Source organism: Leptonotus elevatus, chromosome 6, assembly GCF_054856555.1.
Source record: "Leptonotus elevatus isolate MCC_2025b chromosome 6, RoL_Lele_1.0, whole genome shotgun sequence".
NCBI lineage: Eukaryota > Metazoa > Chordata > Actinopteri > Syngnathiformes > Syngnathidae > Leptonotus > Leptonotus elevatus.
Genome location: NC_141244.1, coordinates 9,621,608 through 9,642,564, shown reverse-complemented (window position 1 = coordinate 9,642,564; position 20,957 = coordinate 9,621,608). Strand labels below are relative to the sequence as shown.

At 38.9% G+C, this 20,957-nt stretch overlaps 2 protein-coding genes across 2 annotated transcripts in view; one reads left to right on the top strand and one right to left on the bottom strand.

Annotated features, from left to right (window-relative positions):
- The first annotated feature begins 43 nt into the window (after window positions 1-43).
- LOC147171980 (dysbindin-A-like) lies at window positions 44-8,672 on the top strand. The gene is made up of 10 exons (XM_086078015.1): window positions 44-199; window positions 2,036-2,092; window positions 2,756-2,806; window positions 2,871-2,931; window positions 3,284-3,416; window positions 4,357-4,489; window positions 4,769-4,791; window positions 5,841-5,987; window positions 6,090-6,215; window positions 6,356-8,672. Exons 1-10 carry the CDS (start codon window positions 144-146, stop codon window positions 6,613-6,615), a joined length of 1,047 nt encoding a protein of 348 aa, XP_085934141.1. The 5' UTR covers window positions 44-143; the 3' UTR covers window positions 6,616-8,672.
- Window positions 8,673-9,385: 713 nt separating this feature from the next.
- Window positions 9,386-20,957, bottom strand: part of LOC147171979 (IgGFc-binding protein-like) — a 28,536-nt gene continuing 16,964 nt past the window's right edge. The window contains exons 21-36 of the mRNA XM_086078014.1: window positions 20,070-20,503; window positions 19,848-19,966; window positions 19,507-19,703; window positions 18,563-18,701; window positions 18,094-18,276; window positions 17,674-17,819; window positions 16,939-17,285; window positions 15,182-15,405; window positions 14,647-14,788; window positions 12,736-13,072; window positions 12,050-12,166; window positions 11,871-11,972; window positions 11,596-11,791; window positions 10,190-10,453; window positions 9,924-10,066; window positions 9,386-9,840 (exon numbers count right to left, since the gene is read on the bottom strand). Of these exons, the coding sequence (XP_085934140.1) occupies window positions 9,616-9,840; window positions 9,924-10,066; window positions 10,190-10,453; window positions 11,596-11,791; window positions 11,871-11,972; window positions 12,050-12,166; window positions 12,736-13,072; window positions 14,647-14,788; window positions 15,182-15,405; window positions 16,939-17,285; window positions 17,674-17,819; window positions 18,094-18,276; window positions 18,563-18,701; window positions 19,507-19,703; window positions 19,848-19,966; window positions 20,070-20,503 (3,315 nt within the window). The 3' untranslated portion in view covers window positions 9,386-9,615. The remainder of the gene's footprint in view (window positions 9,841-9,923; window positions 10,067-10,189; window positions 10,454-11,595; window positions 11,792-11,870; window positions 11,973-12,049; window positions 12,167-12,735; window positions 13,073-14,646; window positions 14,789-15,181; window positions 15,406-16,938; window positions 17,286-17,673; window positions 17,820-18,093; window positions 18,277-18,562; window positions 18,702-19,506; window positions 19,704-19,847; window positions 19,967-20,069; window positions 20,504-20,957) is intronic.

Below are 20,957 nucleotides of genomic sequence, written 5' to 3'. Positions count from 1 at the left end.
TAGATGCTGTTAAGTTTCTATTTACGAAGAAGAATAACGGAAGACGAGCTGCAGGTTCTGTCACAACAGAGGTGTCAGGACCCTAAACTGCTTAACCGGGTCCATTTCAGAAGACAACTGGAGATCAACTACACAGTGGAATCATGTTTGAAAACTTCAGAGAGAGACTTCACATGGTGCAACAGGATTTAACGACCGGGTTTGTGTCATTTAGGTCACATGTCTCCAATTTGTTGTTATATTTTTCTTATTTCAGACTGTATGAGTAGTCTACGCGTGGGTTAGTTTGCCTATCAAAGGGAAGTGACATTATATTAATAATACGGCGAAGCAAAGTTGGCTAGTATCAGACCGAGTGAGCCGTTACCTCTTGGTTTCCTTACCACGTCAAAGTATAAAGCGAATCGAACTAACTTTATCGAATAATTAGGTGCGTTTATGGAAATAACCGTATTCGGATGTATGATTTAGTTTAATTGTTATAGTTGGTGTGTGCCATTCCTGTTTATTGCTCTCAGCTGACGGTCATGTGATGTCGGGTCAAGTAGATTACACAGAATGGAGCTTTACATAGTTTGCTGGTGAATGCCAAGACATTCCAATTGCCTTAGCAATGTGTTTCAAGAGGAATGTAGTCGCCAGATAACATTAATTAAGGAATGTAATGTAACACGTATGTATCGCAGCAGCAGTGTCCAGATGCTAAAATATGCCCTCTGGGGCAGTATTTCCCTGCCTTTATTGAGTCAGGGCAATCCGCCCAAAAATTTGTCCCAAAAACTCTACATATACATGTTAAGTGTAGGTGACTATCCCAAAACTTTTTAGTCACATAACACAACGGATTTTTTTAATGAAAATAAAGGCATTGTCTTAAAAACAAACTCAAGCACTCCAAATATTTTTTGGGCTTGAAAATAAAATAAAGAATAAATCAAACGGGGAAAAAATGCCTTTAATATATATAACCAGTGGTGTAGTGGTCCCCGGAGAAGTGGGTATACTCTCAATTTTCACCTTTAAAAAAATAAATAAAAATTATTTAAGTAGTCCAGAAAAAATGTCCACTTTTAAAACAAACAGCAACATGTAAGAATTAAAAATCCGTCATTTGTACTTGCTCACAATAATAAAATTATCATGACTTGTTAAGAACAGTATGGTAACCCAAGCAGCCTGAAATAATATATTTATCGTGGGGCAAGCATAAAGTATATGTTATAAAACAAATTACAATATTTAGTGCAAAATTAACAAAAATAGTGAAAAACTGTCTGGTTAGACTTCAAAGAGTTTAAGACAGCAACTTAAACTCTTTGTCCCCATTCTTGTGTTTTAATTAAAGGTGTGTATCAGGGGGGATTTAGAAGTGGGTATACCCACGTATATCCTGGACTACACCACTGTATATAACTAAGTTAAAACAAAACTGTAGACCTATTGTATATACTTGTTCAGCCATTTTCTGAAGTAAAAAGTCAATATATTGCCTATAAGTAATTTGATCATTGTTTTTCATACTTTTAAAAACGCATTTTGCCACTTGCTGTCAACTGAAAATGACATCACATGCTCAGAGTTCAGGTAACGACCGATCACAGCTCACCTGTTTTCTGAGTTTGGTCATGTCAATAATTCACGTAGTTCACGTAATTTTTAGTTGACACCAAGTGGCGAAATACGTATTTAAAGGTATTAATTGTACATGAAAAATAATTCTCTTAAGTTTTGCTTTCATCAGTCATCAGAGCTTTAATGAGATGCTTGAACTGGCACATGGCTGGCTGTTGTGACTTTGGCGCAGTGAAAGAAGCCTCTCATTTGAGTCTTTCATTTAGTAAAGGAGCAGGAAGAGGGTCAGTCAAAAGACAATATTGTATTCAAAGTGGTATGTTTCAAAGGTGTCCAAATGGCTAAATTATATTGTAAACAAATAACAGTTTGCTATTTTTGAGTTTGTAAGATCAGTCTGTTTTGAATTTGGTGTGTTTGATAACTTGCAAACCTTCCATCATTTGCGTTTCCTACCCAACAGCTTGAAAACACTTGGTGACAAATCGAAGGAATCCAAAAGCAGCAGGAGGAAGTCTAGGTCAGTTCAATTCACTGTCAAATTGTTTTCTCAAACCTATTGTATGGAAAATAAATGAACTCATTCACAGCCACAAACTCATTAAAAATATATAAAAAATTTGGGGTGACAGGCAATTAATTTTTTTAATTGTAATTAATCTTATGACTTCACAAGTTGACTCACGATTAATCGCAAATTTTATATCTGTTCTAAATGTACAATAAAAAAAATCTAGCTTTTCATACTCTTATTAAAATGTTAAACTAATAGAAATAGTTCAAATGAATTTTTGGCATTTTTAGCCATCAATGGCAGTGAATGAGTTAATTAGCATAATGCAGCAGAGGACAAATACAATCGACAGTTTGTTGTAAGCACTTCATTCTTTGGTAAGTATACAATTTGACTCGGAAGCTGACATAAATGTGTCATGAACAAGCCCATCAATAATTATTTAACCCTTTCTTTTTCTCATTCAGAGCATGATTTATTTATTTATTTTTAATCCTTTTTGGGATGCTCAGCCACGTTTATAGAGCTCAGCAAAACGGATATGATACTCTATAGTATATATGTACGTAAATAGTACATACAAACACTGACTATTACATCAATCACACTGCGTTATCCTAAGCTTGTTTATGATGGTTTTAACTCTTACTGATGTTATTTTTTGCTCAGGTATGAAGAAAATCTTCCTCATTTCAGTGCAGGACTTGACATCCTTAGCAGGTACGCACAGACCGGCCGACTGCACTCTACGATTTTGCCTACAGTCTAAAATGTGTTTTTGTAGGTATGAAGAGAGTTGGTTTCTGCTCCACAAAAAAACAAAAGACTGTGCTCAAGTTGCCGAGGTATGTTCAGTTCTTCTCTTTTTCTTTCTCAAGATGAGACAATAATGCTTCGTTCGCTCCCTTACCAACTCCCATCGTGGCTTTCCAGTTCATAAATTATAGTAAAACTTGATGAGGGAATTACTACCGCTAAAAGCTATTGGACGTGTTTACAGTCGGTGTTCATGCTCATCACATCCATTTTGGACAGGATAGTAAACGGGCCGTGCCTACTCCAAATAGAAGTACTGTTCCTTGTCTGGTCAAGCATTTTGCAAACTCATATCAAATGACAACATTTGAGTTAGTGAGTGCTTAATTGTAGACGGTGGTCCGGTCTGTTTTATTTTTGCTCCCCGTGTCGCTTTTTCAGGCTGTTGACGGGGACGTGGTGATGCTGTCGGCGCACTGGGAGAAGCGGCGATCAGCACTGACGCAACTCCAGGAACAACTACAAAGCTTGCCTGCTTTTGTCGCTGAACTTGACGCCATCACTGCCTCAATAGGTGCCATACGCAGTCTATGGAAATCTGTTTCAGCATGTTTTCAATGTTTTCCATGGACTCCTACTGTGTAATTGTGTAATGCTAGAGCAGGGGTCAGCAACCTTTGCTGTCCAAAGAGCCATTTTAGTCCAAATAAATAACCAAAAATGTGTCAAGAGCCGCAATAGTCTGTTAGTGTCAGTCTAATGTACTGAGAGTTGTTCAAGCTGCACCACAAACGACACAAAAATATGCTACATCCAATACTTTGACATTCATTTTCTTCTATCTTTCGTCTTTAGTTTTTGGGGAGGTTGTGTGTAAATTTTCATACATTTTTAGACTTTTCTGCCTTTCTCTAAAATTTCTTACCTTTGTTGGTAATTTTATGGACATATTATGGTCATTTTTCTGCCTCTCTACTTCCTTTTTTAGATATTTTATGGCTATTTTTTTTCATCAAAAAAATGTATGACTTATTTTTGCTAGCAAATTAGATTTTTTGGAGGGCAATTTTGTGGACATTTTATGATAATTTTCATAATTTATTCTTTTTTTGTGGACATTTTCTTTTCTGCCATTTTGTTCAATTATTTGACATTTTTGCCAATTTCGTGGAAAATATTTTATGGCTCTTCCTTTTTGGAAATTTTTTTGATCACTTTGAGGTAAATTTTTAAAAAACTTTTGTATTTTTTTCTGACAATTGAAAAAATTTGGACCGACATTTTTGGAATATTTAATTCATTTTTTAGCTAAATCATGAATTCATTTGAAGAATATTTTATCTAAAAAAACACAAATATGTAAATAAATATTAATTTCCACAGGGAGCCACAGGAGAGACTAAAGAGCCACATGTGGCTCCAGAGCCACTGGTTGCAGACCTCTGTAGTAGTAGTTGGGGGGGGGGGGCTGTTACTCCTCTTCGACATATGAAAATGTGTGCGTCCATGTGCAGCTCATCTGGAAGGTGACTTTGAGGAGATGGAGAGCAAGTTGGTCTTCCTGGAGACGCTTTGTTGTCAGTGTGATCAACAGGCGCTCAAGCAGCATCACGTCCACCAACTGGAAGACTATAAGAAAAAAAAGAGGTATGTGCTCCAGTCACCTGCTTTTATGGCCCTTTCTAATCAATGTCTTGATGGAAAGTACTGTAATAGAGTACATCTGATAAGCCCATGCTCGCAACTTGGTTCTCAAGTTGCTCAAACAAGAAAAGTGTGAATTGCCTCATGTGATATTAATTAATAAAAAACTGCAACTAATTATATAGAACTTTTGTGCCTACTTCAGATTTTTCCAATGATCTTTTTTACTTTGATAGTACAAAGCTGGTGTTTAATGGGAACTTTTTTGTTTGTCTTTTCCAGGCGAGAACTGGAGTCACTGGAAGGTAAGTTGCATTTCTGTTTTCTAGACATGAGCATGTACGTCGTTACCACATCTTTGTGATGAATTGAAGGAGCAAAACATTACAAAAATTCCTTGTTGTTGTGATGTTGACAGATTTGTATATTGCAAATCCAGGTCCAGAAATTGGCTTTAGCCCCGGGTACTAGCTAGCTAGGCAGCTCCCTAGCTAGCTCCCCGGGCGCTTGTTTACCTGCTAGGGAGCTAGCTAGCTAGCACGAGGGGCTAAAGCCAAACTGTGGCAGGGTTTTTACTTTCTGGACCCGGATTTGCCATCTCTGATAATGATTATTAGTAGTCAAGTAGGCCGATAACCGATATTTCGAGCCGATATTCATTTGCTGCAAAAGAGAAAATATCTGTGTCAAAATTTAAAGAATTAACTTTGCTAAAGTGCCATTAAGCATGTTTGTTAAAACAAATTTTCAACACTTTGAAGGTTTTTCTTTTAATTTTAAACGTATAAGGAATAGTCCGCTTTGTTAAAAAATTATAACAAAAATTGCAGGGAGCTTCCAGGGTCATCAGCATGTGTTAAGCTAAAATAAAAACTAAGCAAGTAAATAGCTCCCTAAAGTTCCAAATGTCAACATAATTTCTTTCTTTTTTTCAACAAAAAAAAAAAAGTATAGGGAGTTACCAATGTCAGCATCATCTTTTATCAAGTAAAGTGGAAATTCAAAAAAATCAATAAATGAAAAGTTACCTGTATCTCACTGAGCGACAAATGCATGCGAATGTAGCTAATTTGGGGTTTTCGTGGGGGTTCGTAAAAGGTTTTAAAAGATCTTCGCAGAAAGTGAAAAAATGTCTGAACATGTTCAAAATTTATTTTGGACAAATTCAAAACTGTCTGTGATTATCTTCCAAATCTTGATGACAACCCCAAATTTGCTACGTTCGCAAGCATTCACCGCTTAGTGAGATACCAGCTATATCGGCCTTCAAAGGCCGATATTTGTCAAAATGCCGGGCCGATTATCGGTCTATCCCGAGTCAATACAAATAATCCAATGGCGTGTTTCTCTGTAGTGGAGCTGAACACTGAGCATGCTCTGAATATTGCAAAGCTGGAGCAAGCAAGGCAGCAGAAACTGAGAGAACGACAGAAAGTCTATGAAGAAGCCTTTAACCAAGACGTGGAGAAATACCGATCCACTGGATACCTTCAGCACAGAGGTATTAAAAAAAAAAAGCCCTTGTTGCTTTGTAGTAGAAACGTGAAAGTGAGTCGAATTGAAATGCTTGATGCATCGTGTGCTTGTTTGACTTGACCTGAAGAACCAACAGAAGCAGATGTGGTTGTTCTGGATCACATGACAGTCGCCAACCTATCAGACCAGGAGGCTTTGGATGATTTCCTGAACTCTGGTGATGACTTTAGTTCCGGGTCATCACTCACCTCAGGTAACGGACCATATAAGGGCATGAAATACTCCCTTAACGCGCTTCATACATCCCAATAACAACAAAAGTCATCAAGGAGTAATCCAGTAATAGATAACTATCAGTTGAGTGGGATTACCTGCGCGTGTCATCTCCAACAGGTCCCGACCTCACAACCGCCTCCTTGGAATCCTTAAGCAGCCCCCTGAGCCACGTGCCTGACCTGGAAAAGCAGCCGTCAGACAAAGACCCTCAGCGTGTTGGAGATGACGAAGGGCTCAGTGAGGACAGTGACGAGCCCGTCGTGCAGTCAGACGAGGACGACGTTGAGCCGGACATGACTTTGGTCGGCCTGCAGGATCTTGACCAAGTCCGGAGCTCCGACGAGAGTGACTCTCCAGGGGACGTGCCCTGTGGGTGACCTAGCAACCATGACCTTGAAATGGCGCAAGGCTTGAACAACTGTACTGCCCCCCAACTCGGACTTGGGACAACATGCTCAGCCAAGACGAGGCATCAAAATGAGTGCTGGGCATGTCATTTATCTGTGGATGCGTTTTTTGTTGTTGTTGTTGTTGTTGTTGTTGTTATTATGGAGCATATCAATCTGACCGCCGTCAACATTTTCAATTAAGGAACCAAATATGCACGTCCTGAATATCTTGTTCAATGTTGATTTTGACATTTTGTTCCTTGTCGGTTTATTTCAACCTTGTTTCGTTGTACATGCACTATTACAGTAAGTTGACTGAATCCATTTGCACATGAGTTTGCCTCAGCTGGTTTGACATGGATGACAATTCACAAAAAAGACAATCCTCGTACTTATGTTCATGATTTAAACAAAAGCATTATTTGTACTCTAGTCAAATAATACATACAGCATTATTATGAATTTGTCCATTGAGTTGTGTTAATGATTATCTAAAGCAAAAGTACTTAATTAAAATAATTTAAGTATGAACATAAAAAGCCCTTTTCTTATCTAAATCTTATGTTCTATGCAGCCCCACTAGTCTAAATACGGTATTCGGGTAGATATTACATTAGTGGAATATGAGTTTTGCCACTTGCTGTCGAGGGAAAATGACATCACAGTTGCTCAGGTTTCAGGTAAAACCAATCACAGCCCAGCTTCAGAAAACAGGTGAGCTGCGATTGGTGGTTGCCTGAGCAACTGTGATGTCATCTTCAGTCGACTGCAAGTGGCAAAATGGCCGCCACCAGAGATGGATAAAAACGGCTGTATTTTGTCAAGAAATGCTTGGGTAAGGTTGACCCCTTTTAAACATTCTTGCCACGCCATTAGATTGTTTATATGTTTATTTTTAACATGTTCATATTGAGCCAATGAAATATTTTAATTTGAAGGGCTTTGTTGTTTTTCTCACGCAAAGCTAAATGAATTTATATCATTTGGGAGAAGGCCTCTTCATATTTTAGTATCTGCTTTGCTTTTGTGTGCGTGCAGACAGATTTTTCAAATTTGTCCTGGTCTTGTATTTAGGAATTTGAGACATTTACCCTCCACATAGTACACCCCTTTGAAGAAGTTTGCTAACTGATCACTAAGTGATACTTGTGAAATAATATCAGTAATGTCCAGTGTGTCCAGACAGTATGAAATTTTATTTGAACAAATATTTAAATTGTTGTACAGCCCTAATTACGCATATGTATTCAGTCAATATTTGTGGACCACTGCAACTCCTCAGTGCTACCAGAGTAATTTGTAGCTGATTAATTATTTACAAACAAATGTCACGAAGTTACAGAATATGTGATGACATTGAATTTTCAATTTTCTATACCAACGAAGCTCACAGGTGAGCTGTGGCCTTTCCCAGTTGACTTTGGGCAAGAGGTGGGGTGCCCCCTAAAATGGTCGCCTGGCCAATCACAGGGTACATATTGACAAACAATCATGATCACATTTACTTCCACTGGACAATGCAGACCCTTCAATTAACGTGAGCATGTTTTTGGTGATGTGGAAGCAAGCACAGACAGAATACGCAAACGCCACCCAAAAAGCCAGAATCAGGATTTAAACCCCGACCTCAGAACTGATGAGGCGGATGTGCTATCCACTTGACCACAAACATTGAATCCGTTTTCATTTATACATCTAAATGTGTATATATTGCTCATAAATGTTCAGTATATCATTTACCAAAGACATTAAGCACATTTTGGTCTTTGATGCTTGACATAAGATGGTTGATTCTCCGTCTTCCAAACCTTTAATAGGACATCAAAGGATTGTTCGTCATATCTTGCATGTGTGACAATTGTGTTGTTGAGCGCTGTGAGCTAATGTTGGAATTCATTGAAGGTGGCACGGCAAATGTTTGTACGTGACCTTAAGCTGTTTTATTGAGCACCTTTCATCATTTTATTGGACATGGCACAATTTGTCAAGCACACTTTGTATGCAGTCTGCTGGTATGCCAGGAAATAAATTACAAGTACTGAGTATGTCAAGTGGACATTTATTGATGTGTGTTTATACTCACCAGCTATGACATTTACACCTGCACATCTAATCCAATTCAAGAGCAAGATTTAAATGCCTGCCTTTTCAATTGTGATGTATTATGGTGTATATCATGCTTTATGCTTGTACGCACCGCTGCTAACCCACAACGTATTATATGAAGAGCTGTTTTTAATAGATATTTAATCTCTTTACCAAAAAGTTGCAAATGTGTCACTTCAGATCAATTATATTATTCACAGCCGATTCAGAACAAAACCAACATAAACGCATATAAAAATTAAAAAAACACTCGGCATGCTTAAGGAGCAGCAGTGGTGATTTTTGTTAAAGACTACTGAATATGGATGTAGGGGGTATATGCCGCGGAGGAGGCGGGACTTTCGACTTCCGGGTTTCATCAGCACCGTTTCCGGTTGCTGTTTGCGACGTGTGGGCCCGGGTCCCGTTACTTGCGCTTCAGCCCTTGTGCCCCTCGGTTGCATGTTCCCGTCAACGGGTGCGAGTGTGTAGTGTGTCCGTCTCAGTTGTCCGAAGCATTTCATAGAGCTGAGACGACCGAGCGGGAGCGCGCGGTTGTGGGTGCGAGTGTTGGAATGCGGCCAGGAGTGCTGATATGTGAAACCCGGAAGTCGGAAATCCGTGCATTGCACAGTTAAGTCAAGTGTATTATAGATCACAAGGACAACACAAATGCTGCAAAAATGTATTTAATAATGAGAGACTAGTTTTCAGAGTATGGGTACTTAAAAATTTTTTCACGTGGGACTAAAAACGGTGAGTTAACACAAATGAATAATTGAGACTATGTTAACAAATGAATTATCCATACAAATAATAGCTGTGATTTTCACTTTTTCAAAATAATAGCCTAGCCAATTAATTAACCCATCACAAACTGGAAAAAGTCATCCTTGTAAACAATCATTTTTTCCCACCATGGCGAGATAGCTGCCTTACGTCATAGCAGCCCAATGACCCTTCGAGAACGGCACACGTGTGAGGTTTTCTGCAGGGGCTCCTTTTGCATACCACCACCCCTCCTTGGCACCCGCACATCTGATGGCAGTCCGGGTAGAATGCCTCACCTGACTCAATGTAGTGACCTCTGAAGCGGCAGCCGCACTCAGCGAGTGGCACGCAACGATCCTGGTGGCAAAGAGGCAAAAAGTATGTTTTCTACAGGACAAGGGTGAACTGCCACCACCAATAATAAATCACCAAAGTCCTACCTGGCTTAAAAAGTAACCAGGGATGCACATGCAACCCTCACTGGGTGGAGTTTTACACTCAACAGGTGCTGATAACGAGGTGCAGCTGAGTGGACAGCCAGGAGATGTGACGCTGTACATACTGTTGGCTGGACACTGCATCCCTAACAAGAAAAAGAAAAACAGACAGTCTATTATTATTATTATTATATATATTTTTTTTTACACAAGTACCTGTAGTAGTAGTAATAGTAAGTACTATTGTACTATTGCCACTTGTGACTTACAGCAGAGTTGCCTCGTCCTCCACGACCTCACGCAGCCTCCCTTCACCTGACACTCTTCCACATAGTTACTGATGATGTCACAGGCAGCTTCCTGTTTGCCATCAGTCAGCATCATGTCGTACACGCAGTCTTGACGGAACTGCTCCGAATCCACTCGGCCGACACAGTCAGCCAGCGGTCCATCCTTTGCCGTGATGATGTCACAGACTGATGTGTAGCTTGGTGGTTTTATGTCAGGGCCGAGGGGCTGAGCACAGTCCTTACCTGACAGCAGAAGCATCAGCGTCAGGCTAGTTTTACATAGCAGATATTATTTCACATTATTGCAGCAGCAACCATCACGTGACTGTTGACAATTCTGAAAATCCGCGCATTTCCTGAACACTGATCAGCTGACCAACACTAGCCAATCAGGAGCTAGCAAACTTTAGGTAAGTACAAATGATTTAGAACAGCAGATTCAACACGTCAATTTAGCTACTTTATATATATATATATATATGTGTAAATAATAATTCTAGAAACATAAACGTATAAGTAAATATATATTTTAACAAATTAACTTAAATCTTACTCCGTTCTGAACCTTACAGTAGTACTATAGATGGCATGGTTTACAGTAGTTTTAAGCGTGTGTCTTGACTGTCCGTGTGAAAACGTGTGGCACATATAGACAGATAACCATTCACACTGACTTTCATATCTATGGGCATGTTTTCGAAATGTGGGAAGGAATCCAGAGAAAGAGCCCACACAAGCATGAAGAGAACATGCACACATTTTGAATCCAGAACCTCTGACCGCGAGGCAGACGTGCACGCCACATGCCACACTGTGCCACCTGTTAAAGGTTGGTTTATGCCCCAATTACTTCAAATCTGCCTCGTTCTTAACTGAATATTTAGAATACAATTGACTTGTAATTATGGTTGGTGCATTTCATTTGTAAAGAAACACAAAAGCTGATTTACATTCTTCAAAGTGACATGGATGTCTATTTGCAAATAAGATGCACACATTTACCTTGAAAAAATAACTGAGTTACTTTACTGATTACTGAATAAGCGGTTAAGAAAATTAATGGACGGATAGTTACTTAGTGATTACTTGATTTTAAAAGTAATTAAGTAAGATTACACGTTACTTAATGAGTTACTTTGAGCAGATGCCGAGAATTTTGCTTAACATAAAAATGACCACTGGTTTTGCCAATACTTAATTGGAAGATTACTATACTAGAAATAGTAACGCATTTGATGACTAGTTACTGAAAATGGCCTCTATTTTTGAGTAACGCGCTGCCTACAACCCTGATAAGACGCAATGTTTCAGAATGAAGTTTAAAAAACTGTTTTCAAATAAACATACAGCACAATAGAAAGTACAAATATGATGAGATAGCTTACATTCCCGAGAGCAACCGGGCCGGTTGGCCACCCATTGGTTGACTCCAAACTCGTTGGCATTAGAAGCTGGCGTCCCATTGGGCAGCGTCAAGTCATCAGCAGGATTATCGTTAAAGTTTCCACAAAGACCACACATTTGACCATGATAACTAGTTGCCAATTCCACTTTGACTGCACTCTTGAAGTCAAAAGAGACCTAATCATGCAGAAAATACAAATTGTTCAGGTTGGTACTAAAACCCTTGTAAACAAATTCTTTTTAAAAAAATATATACCTTTAAAAAAGTGGTTTCAAGGACAGCCAGCCTGTACCTGCGATAAACCTGAACCAGTGATCGATTGGATGAAAAGGGCAGAGAGATTTTCAGCCCATCCACCTGCAGCAAAAAAATACATGCATAATTTAAACACTATATGTGAGTGTTTTTTTTTAATGTACGTGTATGTTTCTTACCAGGACTTTATATGGGTAGTCCGCTGAGAATTGATACGTATTTCCAAAGACTTTTACAATCACCACCTTGGCATAGGAAACTCTTTTGTTTCCACGATTGTTATTTTCCAAGTTGACCTATGATTCACCAATCACAATAGTGGTCAAATTGAGTAGAGAGTACAGAAAAACCGAAGAGGTGACACCATTTTCCATAAATGCCCCTATTAACTCATTTACTGCCATTGACGGCTATAGACGTCAAAAATTCATTTGAACTATTTCTATTAGTTTAACATTTTTTTCCCACTTTTGTTAACAAGAGTATGAAAACCTAGATTTTTTTAAACTGTACATTTAGAACAGATACAAAATGTGTGATTAATCTTGAGTTAACTAGTGAAGTCATGTGATTAATTACAATTACATTTTTTAATCGTCTGACACCCCTAATTTTCAATAATCTTTTCTTCTATTTTTATATTAGGGGCTTCAGGCGATTACATTTTTTTATTATAATTAATCATATGACTTCACTCGTTGACTCACGATTAATCACAAATTTTATATCTGTTCTAAATGTACAGTAAACAATTTTTTATAGGTTTTTATACTCTTAACAAAAGTGTGAAAAAATGTGAAACTAATAAATAGTTCAAATGAATTTTTGACGTCTCAATGGCAGTAAATGAGTTAATGTCAAGTACCTCAAAGTGTTGAAGACCTTCAGCGTTTTTACACACAGTGGCCAGTCTGTACACACAGTTGCCTTGGAAGTCAAACTTGAACCCATCAAAGGTGTAAAAGTGAGGGTCTCCACGTGCAGAGCAAGTCTCGAAGCTGATTGGATAACAGTCCTGGACCCCATCCACAACTTGGCACTTTTCTCCAGTTCGACACCCCTTTGGCTTACATTGTACCATTTGTGTCGCCGCATCACACACACATTGTTCTTGACACTGCGAGTCCGCCCAGAACACCTCACCCGGCAGGTAATAGTGGCCGTTATGGTTACAACCACAGCCCTTCTCCTTTTCAACACACCTGACAAACATCAAAAGGGAAATTATGGCTTTACAACTGTGTTAGCATGTTCCAATTGAAGTAGGAATTCTGTCTCTTAGCTACATAGCTAGAATTGCGACCACACTTAACGCCATTTTGCCTTTTTTGCCACTTGCTGTCGGCTGAAAATGGCATCACAGTGCCAGAGGTCTCACTGTCTCAGCTTGCGAATGTCACATGACCAAGACCAGAAAACAAGTGAGCGCTTAGGCACTGTGAAGTCATTTTCAGTCAACAGCGGGCAGCTACATAAAATGGCCGCCACCCTGAGATGGATAAAAACGGGTGGATTTTTCTGCTTACCGGTAATTCCTGTGGTACAAACACAATATTAATCAGAATACTGTGTTTAGACTCATGCATAGAACATATTAATGTAAAGAACATTCTTGACTTGACCTACCCCCTAAATGTATGGAGGACCAAAACTGCCAAAATTCGAAATAAATAAATGACTTAATAAATAAATGACTAAAAGTGGAGGGAAAAAAAACGGATATAAAAAATACATAATATATATATATACATAAATAAATACATTTGTATTTAATTTTTGAATTATATTTGTTTATATCCGTTTTTATTTTCACTTTTAGTCATCTATTTATTTATTTATTTAGTCATTTATTTATTTAGAATTTTGGCAGTTTTGGTCCATACTGTGCAAGACGAAATGTTATTACTGCCTTTCATTTTTCATGTAAGTAAATTACTAAATAAATAAATAAATAACTAAAAGTGAAAATTAAAACAGATATAAAAAACAACAACATAATTCATAAATTAAATCCCAAAAATAAATAGAAATGGAAATAAAAGAAAAAAATATATACATAAATAAATACATTTGTATTTAATTTTTGAATTATATTTGTTTATATCCGTTTTTATTTTTAGTCATTTTTTAAAATGTATTTAGTCATTTATTTATTTCGAATTTTGGCAGTTTTGGTCCATACTGTGCAAAACAAAATGTTATTCAAATGAGGGGGCGGTCCTAAGCATGTCTTGGGTTGGACTCCATCTTTGCAAACTGCCTTTCATTTTGTGAGCGGGTCGCCGACTAGAATGAAGACTAGCTCCAGCAATGATCCACTGTCACCTCAACTTGTTGTCGAGCAGCTCAAGTCGCAATATATATAGTGTTGTTTTTATTTCCATTTTTATATTTATTTTTTGGGGATAAAATTTTCAAATTATATTTTTTATATATCCGTTTTTATTTTCACTTTTAGTCATTTATTTATTTATTTAGTCATTGATTTATTTTAAAATTTTGGCAGTTTTGGTCCTTCATATAAATGAACCTGTTTACCATAGAGAGCCTGTAAAAACTGGATGCAGGATAATCGACTTCGGAAAGGGAAGCATGTTATTAATGACGACAGCCAATGATTTGGAACCCTACTTGAGTCCTCTGATCAAGCAACTGAACCTTAATTTAGATAGAGGTTCTGCTATAAAGTACAACTAATAAAATGAAAGCAGACATTTGAAATTAGGTCATAGTTATCACATAGCGATGGGAAAAAAAGGACAATATTTGCATTTACCCATTTCGGCTGAGAACATATCCCTGGTCACAGAAACAGCCCTCAACGCAGGCCCTGTGGCACACTTCCGGCTGAGCGCCACAGCTGGCTGGACAGGCTGGGCCACACACCTCATAATGACTGTTGTCTGGACATTCCATTGCTGTGGGCAGAGAGAGAAAGAAAAAGAAGCAAAATACTTTAGTTTGGTTGACTGTAATTATCAGTAATTTCTGTGATTCTGCTATGAGGACCTCGCACACCCACAGTTTGGAACTCGCGGTTACACATATTCACGGATTTAAAAAAATATATTTAAAAAAATATCTTGTAATTTTTTGAGGGGGCAACCCCCAGTTTTTGTGATAAATGCATATTGGTGCTCTATATCCCTGCTTATTCAAGAATTTTGGGGGTTTAAACAAACAAAGAAAATTATCAATGCAATCAAAAAATGGGCGGCATTTTATTTTTGCGGATTTTCGCTATTCACAGGCTAGCCAGACCCCGATACCCCACGATTAGCGGCGGTCAACTGTGCATGTTGAAAACTTACTGCAGTTGGCTTGTTGTCTCCATGGCAACACAGTAGCTTCAGCTTCCTGGCACTCAGCAAGGTAATTGCCCAAGGACTCACACAGTACTTCATGTCGCCCTGCATTGACACAGACATCGTACAAGCAGTCTGATGCTGCCTCCCCGACTGGCACGCTACCATGGCAACCAGAAAAAGGTCCCTTTTTATTGGCAAGGATCCCACAGAATTCAGGACCAGTGTATCTGAAGCAGGAATAAAGGGACATGAAATGCATATGTTTTAAAAAAAAAAGTCAACGTAGTACAGTTAAAACCAAAAACTAAACATTGATTGTGGATTTTATAAAAATTTAGAAATTAATACATCTACAAATATACAGCATTTATTTACTCTGAGGAAAAATACATTTTACAAACATAGTAATAGCAACTATTATACCATTAATTACATTTACAGGCATACATATTTCATTTTGTCAAATAAATAACTAAATATTAGGGGTGTGCCCAAAAAATCGATTCCCATAAAAACCGCGATTCTCATTTAGTATGATTTAGAATCGATTTTAAATGTCCCAAAATTTATTTCATTCTTATTATTTTATACTGTCTTCCCTTTGTTTGTGTGTGCCTTTATTGGGAGCGCTGTTCATGTTGTACCCGATTTGGCCACTTAAGGGCTGTGTGGTTCCACGCGTTCTGATACACTTAAGTTGTAGCCACATTAGAGAGTAGAAGGAAAAAGTCACGATCAAGTTATTCCAATAAAAGGGCGTCTCAACTTTCTAAAATGCTTCGGACAACTGAGACAGACACTGACTAGACACTCTAGACACTCTAGACACTCGCACCCGTCGACGGGAACGCGCAACCAAGGGGCGCAAAGGCAGAAGCGCAAGAACTGAGACGCGGCCCACACGTCGCAAACAGGAAGCAGAAACAAAGCTGATGTGTGAAAACCAGGAAGTCAGAAGTCCCGCCTATTCCGTGTCATATACCCCATTTGTTTCCAAGTGAAGCTAGAGTAAAGAAAGAAATTACAACTCGTGACTTCTGTCCATTTTGACATAAACTTACAACTAGTCCACACATTTTGTAGCTTTTTTTTTTTTTTTTTTTTAAATCAGCTATTTCAATGGGACAACACTGAAGAAATGACACTTTGCTGCAATTGAAAGTTGTCATTCTACACCTTGTTTAACAGTAGTAAATTTGTGGTCCCATCAAAATAACTCACAGCCATTCATGTCTAAACCACTGACAAGAGTACAATCATACGTGCAACTGTCAAAATTACGCCCGATTATATAGTTTTTATTTTTCCCTCCCCGCAGTCATTTGTTTTGTTTTTCACTTCTCAAGTGTGTTGAATTTGGTGTTGTGCGCTCATGCACTAATACTGACCACTAGGGCGATATTTACATGGAGAGTTTTATGACACACTGAGATCGAAGAATACTTTTATTTTGATACTGTTTCCGGTAATTTGGTTACCTCTCCCTGTCTAACAACCATTTTGATTGTTTCCTGGTTTGCAAACTAAATGATGATCTTGAAGACGCTAGAAGCAAAGTCGTGGGTAAAATTCATTGTTAAGTTCAATTACTGATATATTAAGTTATTTTTTGAGTTGAAAGGGACGATAATTGATAGGTTAAAAAGATCGTTTTATTTACATATATGTGCAAGGATATTTCATCAGACTTCCACAAGGAATCAGACATGCTACAAAACGGTCCTCATATCACTACTCTGACGTGATTTGCTGTACATTACCGTATGCGGTCCTCTTCAGAGCATTGAGGACACAGGCCATCGCAGTAATGGTAACAGAATGGGTCGCCGTCAGGGATGCTCCACGTTCCCGCCCAGTTTGTCACATTGACTGCGGTGCCGCCTCCAGGACTCGTCATCTCATCGTCCGCGTTGCCGTTGTAGTTGCCACAGAGGCCAACCACATTACCATAATAACTGCTGCTGAGGGAAACCATGACCAATGTAGCCCAGTCGAATGTGACAGTGACTCCAATATCACTCATGAGGATGCCTCTTACTCCTGACTCTGTTATAGAAATGCTGCCTCCGTCTAAGAAGACTGGGAGACCAGTCTTAATGCCATCCACCTAAAGAGAGAACATTGAGTAAGCTGAGAGGTATAAACTGTAGTGACTACTTAACATGATTTCCTGCAATGATTGATGACGATTGGTCCAAAAGAAGACCCTGACGAGGGATCCTGGAGGTTAAAGTAAGGAAGGCAACCCTTTACGTAGCTTAGCACGTTGGTGTACAAAACTGAAAATGAGGCTGGGTAAAGCACTTTGGTCACAACATAAGGTGTTTTTTTTTCAACAGGTCATTAAATCTGGGATAATTTTATAATTATCCAGCCACGCCTGCTCACCAACAGGCTTCACTTTTGCAAAACTGAGAACCCTGTGGAGCTGAAAAGAAACAATATACTTGACAGTGATTTTCTCTACGTTTGATCTCCAGGATATAAAGACCTACCAACACAAAGCCTCTTTCATCTCTTGGAATGAAGATAGTGTAGCCCAACAACTCCACGGTGGCCGAACGCACAAAGGAGCCTTCTGAGTTCCCACGGAGCTCATTTTTGGTTGTCACTGTTACCTCTGGCAGGGAGGGATCAACACCTGGTGGCGGTGGAAATAAGATCAATATTAACAATGTGAGCTCATTGAAGTTCATTGATATCTCCTTCCCAAATATGTTTGATGTTCAATTAGGGCTGTGGGTGGGCTATTAGTACCCCCCCCCCCCCCACACACACACACACAAACACACACACACCAAACTCATGTGCCCATGCCTTTACTAACATTTGCTTTGAAGGTCTGAATGTTGAGTGTAGAAATGTTGTCAACATACAGAAAATGAAACTTATTTTCGTGAAATGAAATTACAAACCTGTGGTATTGACAAGAACATATGTACAGGTTCCTTGGAAAGAGTAACTCCAGCCATCAAACGTTGTGTAGTGCGGGTCGCCAAAAGCCCAGCAGAGAACATTGCTGTCAGGCACACACTCTCCTTGACCTTCTGATACTTCACAGTGTTCTTTTGCCCTGCATGCAACTTCAGCGCACGGGTCTGGGAAGAAGCAAAAAACGGTGAAGGCCTACATAATTTGGACGAGTAATTATTCAATGATGCCATAGATGGAATATTTAAATTTCCGAGACAAGAAAACGTATATGGAGCTCTGATGTGTCTTGTCACTGTTCAGTCTGTAGCAGAGGCACTAGCAGACATTATATTTGTTTCAAGTAAATCAATCTGAGAACATTTTGAGGTCTAAATGAGCCAATATTTTGATAATGATTTTCCTTTTGCCATTGTGTACCTCGTTACCATGGACTGACAACGAACCACTAACCTGTGGAGAAGCATCCCATAATTCCATCCTTCGTGGCGCACTCCTCCCCCTCGTGGCAATTTGTGGGTTTACAGGTGAACTGTCCAGACTGGCAGACACAGTGCTCAGAACAGTCCTCCTTTAATACTGGGGTATCTGACTGTGAAGATTTTAAAAATAAATACATTAATTAATTAATAAACAAAACAACCTCTGGTCAATGGCCAGTGCTAAAAATAAACTTTAAACACAATAAGAATTCCATTCATTCATGAATAGGATGTTTTTAAATTAGCATGTTTTCACATTAGCATTAGCATTTTCACATTAGCATGCACGAGCATTTAATCATTTGCGGGTGTGTGGTCATAATATGAAAGAGCTTTTGATCTTTAATTGGAATGATTAACCAAAGTTAAATGTCACATATTTCTTTAAAACAATTTAAATCACTTAAAATGAATAAATAAAACTACTTTCCAGTAATCGAATTGAATCGAGAAAACTGAACTCATACTGGTTTGTAAAAGTCAAAGCCAAAGCTTTCTTCAGAGTAATATGTTCTATGCCCCACTTGTCTAAACTCAATATTCTGATTAATATTGTGGGTGTGGAATTTGAATTAAGCAGCAAAATCCATTTCAGCGGGCAGCCATTTTGTCATGAAAATGACATCACAGTTGCTTATGAACTGCAATGTCATTTTCAGTTGATAGCAAGTTACAAAATGGCCCCCTGAGATGGAAATAAGCAGGTTGAATTTTCTCTTTAATTCAAATTCCACATACTCAATATTAATCAGAAAGCTCCGTTTCGACTAGTGGGGCTGCATCCCTGGCGGATTTGACAAAGGCCCATTTAGTTCACGTAAAACTGTTTTTGAAGGTTCTGCCAACCTCCCTTTTATCCAGTAGTTAATTTGAATAAGTAAAAACGATAAGGTCAGATTCATTGCTGAAAATGACCTTATAATATTGCCCATCCACTACGCAGCCACATTTCTCCACGGGCACACAACGATCCCCATCTGACATGAGTCCATCGTCACACTGGCATCCCTCTTGGCACACCGGGCAGGGGTCCGACCTCTCCAGAGAGGAACAGGTGGACGAGCAGGAGGAGGAACACAACTCGTAGTGACTCCCTGCTTGACACTTCAGAGCTGCAAATATTGTGAAGAAATAGACTCAGACAAGCTAAAAGGGTAGTAAAAAAATAAATAAAAATCGAACAAAGCTTGAGGATGAACAGACATTGAATTAATACATAATACCATCACGCTTCTACAGTTTGCATCAGAACTCACGACAAAAGTTGTCTCTCCTCCATCTGCTAATCTTGGCGCCGGCTAGTTGGCAGGCGCGGACATAATTCTGAATATGACGGCACAGAACCTCCTGGTCTTTTTCTCCTGAGGACATCTCCCTTGAAATAAAACGTTGATTTTTGATATGGAAATATGGATATGGTAAAGGTAATGAATGATGTTTCATTTTTGACACCATTAGTAGTTAGCAAATTTCCAAACCTGACACAAGCGTCAAAGCTGGGCAATGGTGACACTGTAGCGTGGCATCCGGAAAACGGCCCTTTCTGATCTCTGATGATGTCACAAGCCTTTTCAGCTTCTGGGAGTTTTTGTTCATTTGGGTCAGGACAGGAAGAACCTCTACAACCTGTCTCACAGGTGACATCATCCTCTGCTACAACAAAAGCGGAGATGTTTGCTGGCTTTCCTCCATTCGTTGCCAGGTCATCTGATGACTCGTCATTGTAGTTGCCGCAGAGACCAGACGGTAAGCCTTGATAGGTGGACGGGATTTGTAACATGATGCCTGCTACGGTGTCATAGGTCAGCTTTAGTTTAAAGTCGGTTTCGATGATGATGTTGATGCCGTTCTGATACGCTTGCACGTTTCCATCTGCCAGTGACGCAGGTAGGGCGACTCTGATGCCATCAACCTGATTTACACAAACACAAAGTCAAATGTGTTAGGTAGCATCTTAGCAGCCACTTAACTCGTGTGCTCCCAAAAACGTATTTATATGTTTTTTTATGCTAGAGTATACAGACGGATGATGCAGCCTCTGAACTGAAGAGGTCACTTAAAGCAAGGGCAGTTTTTACAAAAAACGGTCAGCAGGTGGCGGCAGAGTATAAAAGATCAACCAGGGCCATTTTGCAATAAAACTCATTTACCCACAATTTTAAACAGATTTGTGAATAATGATGAAACTTTCATTGCTGCAAAACAGAAACAGATAAAAATATATTTTTTTCCTGATGAAAGAAGAAACTCTAATCTTTCTTTTGGTAGGTTCCATGTTTTTATAACAAAAGAACACAATCATTTGTGGGTCTTGCAAAATCTGTCAAAATCCAGTAAACCAGCTGGGAGCGAAGGAGGTTGCTTCA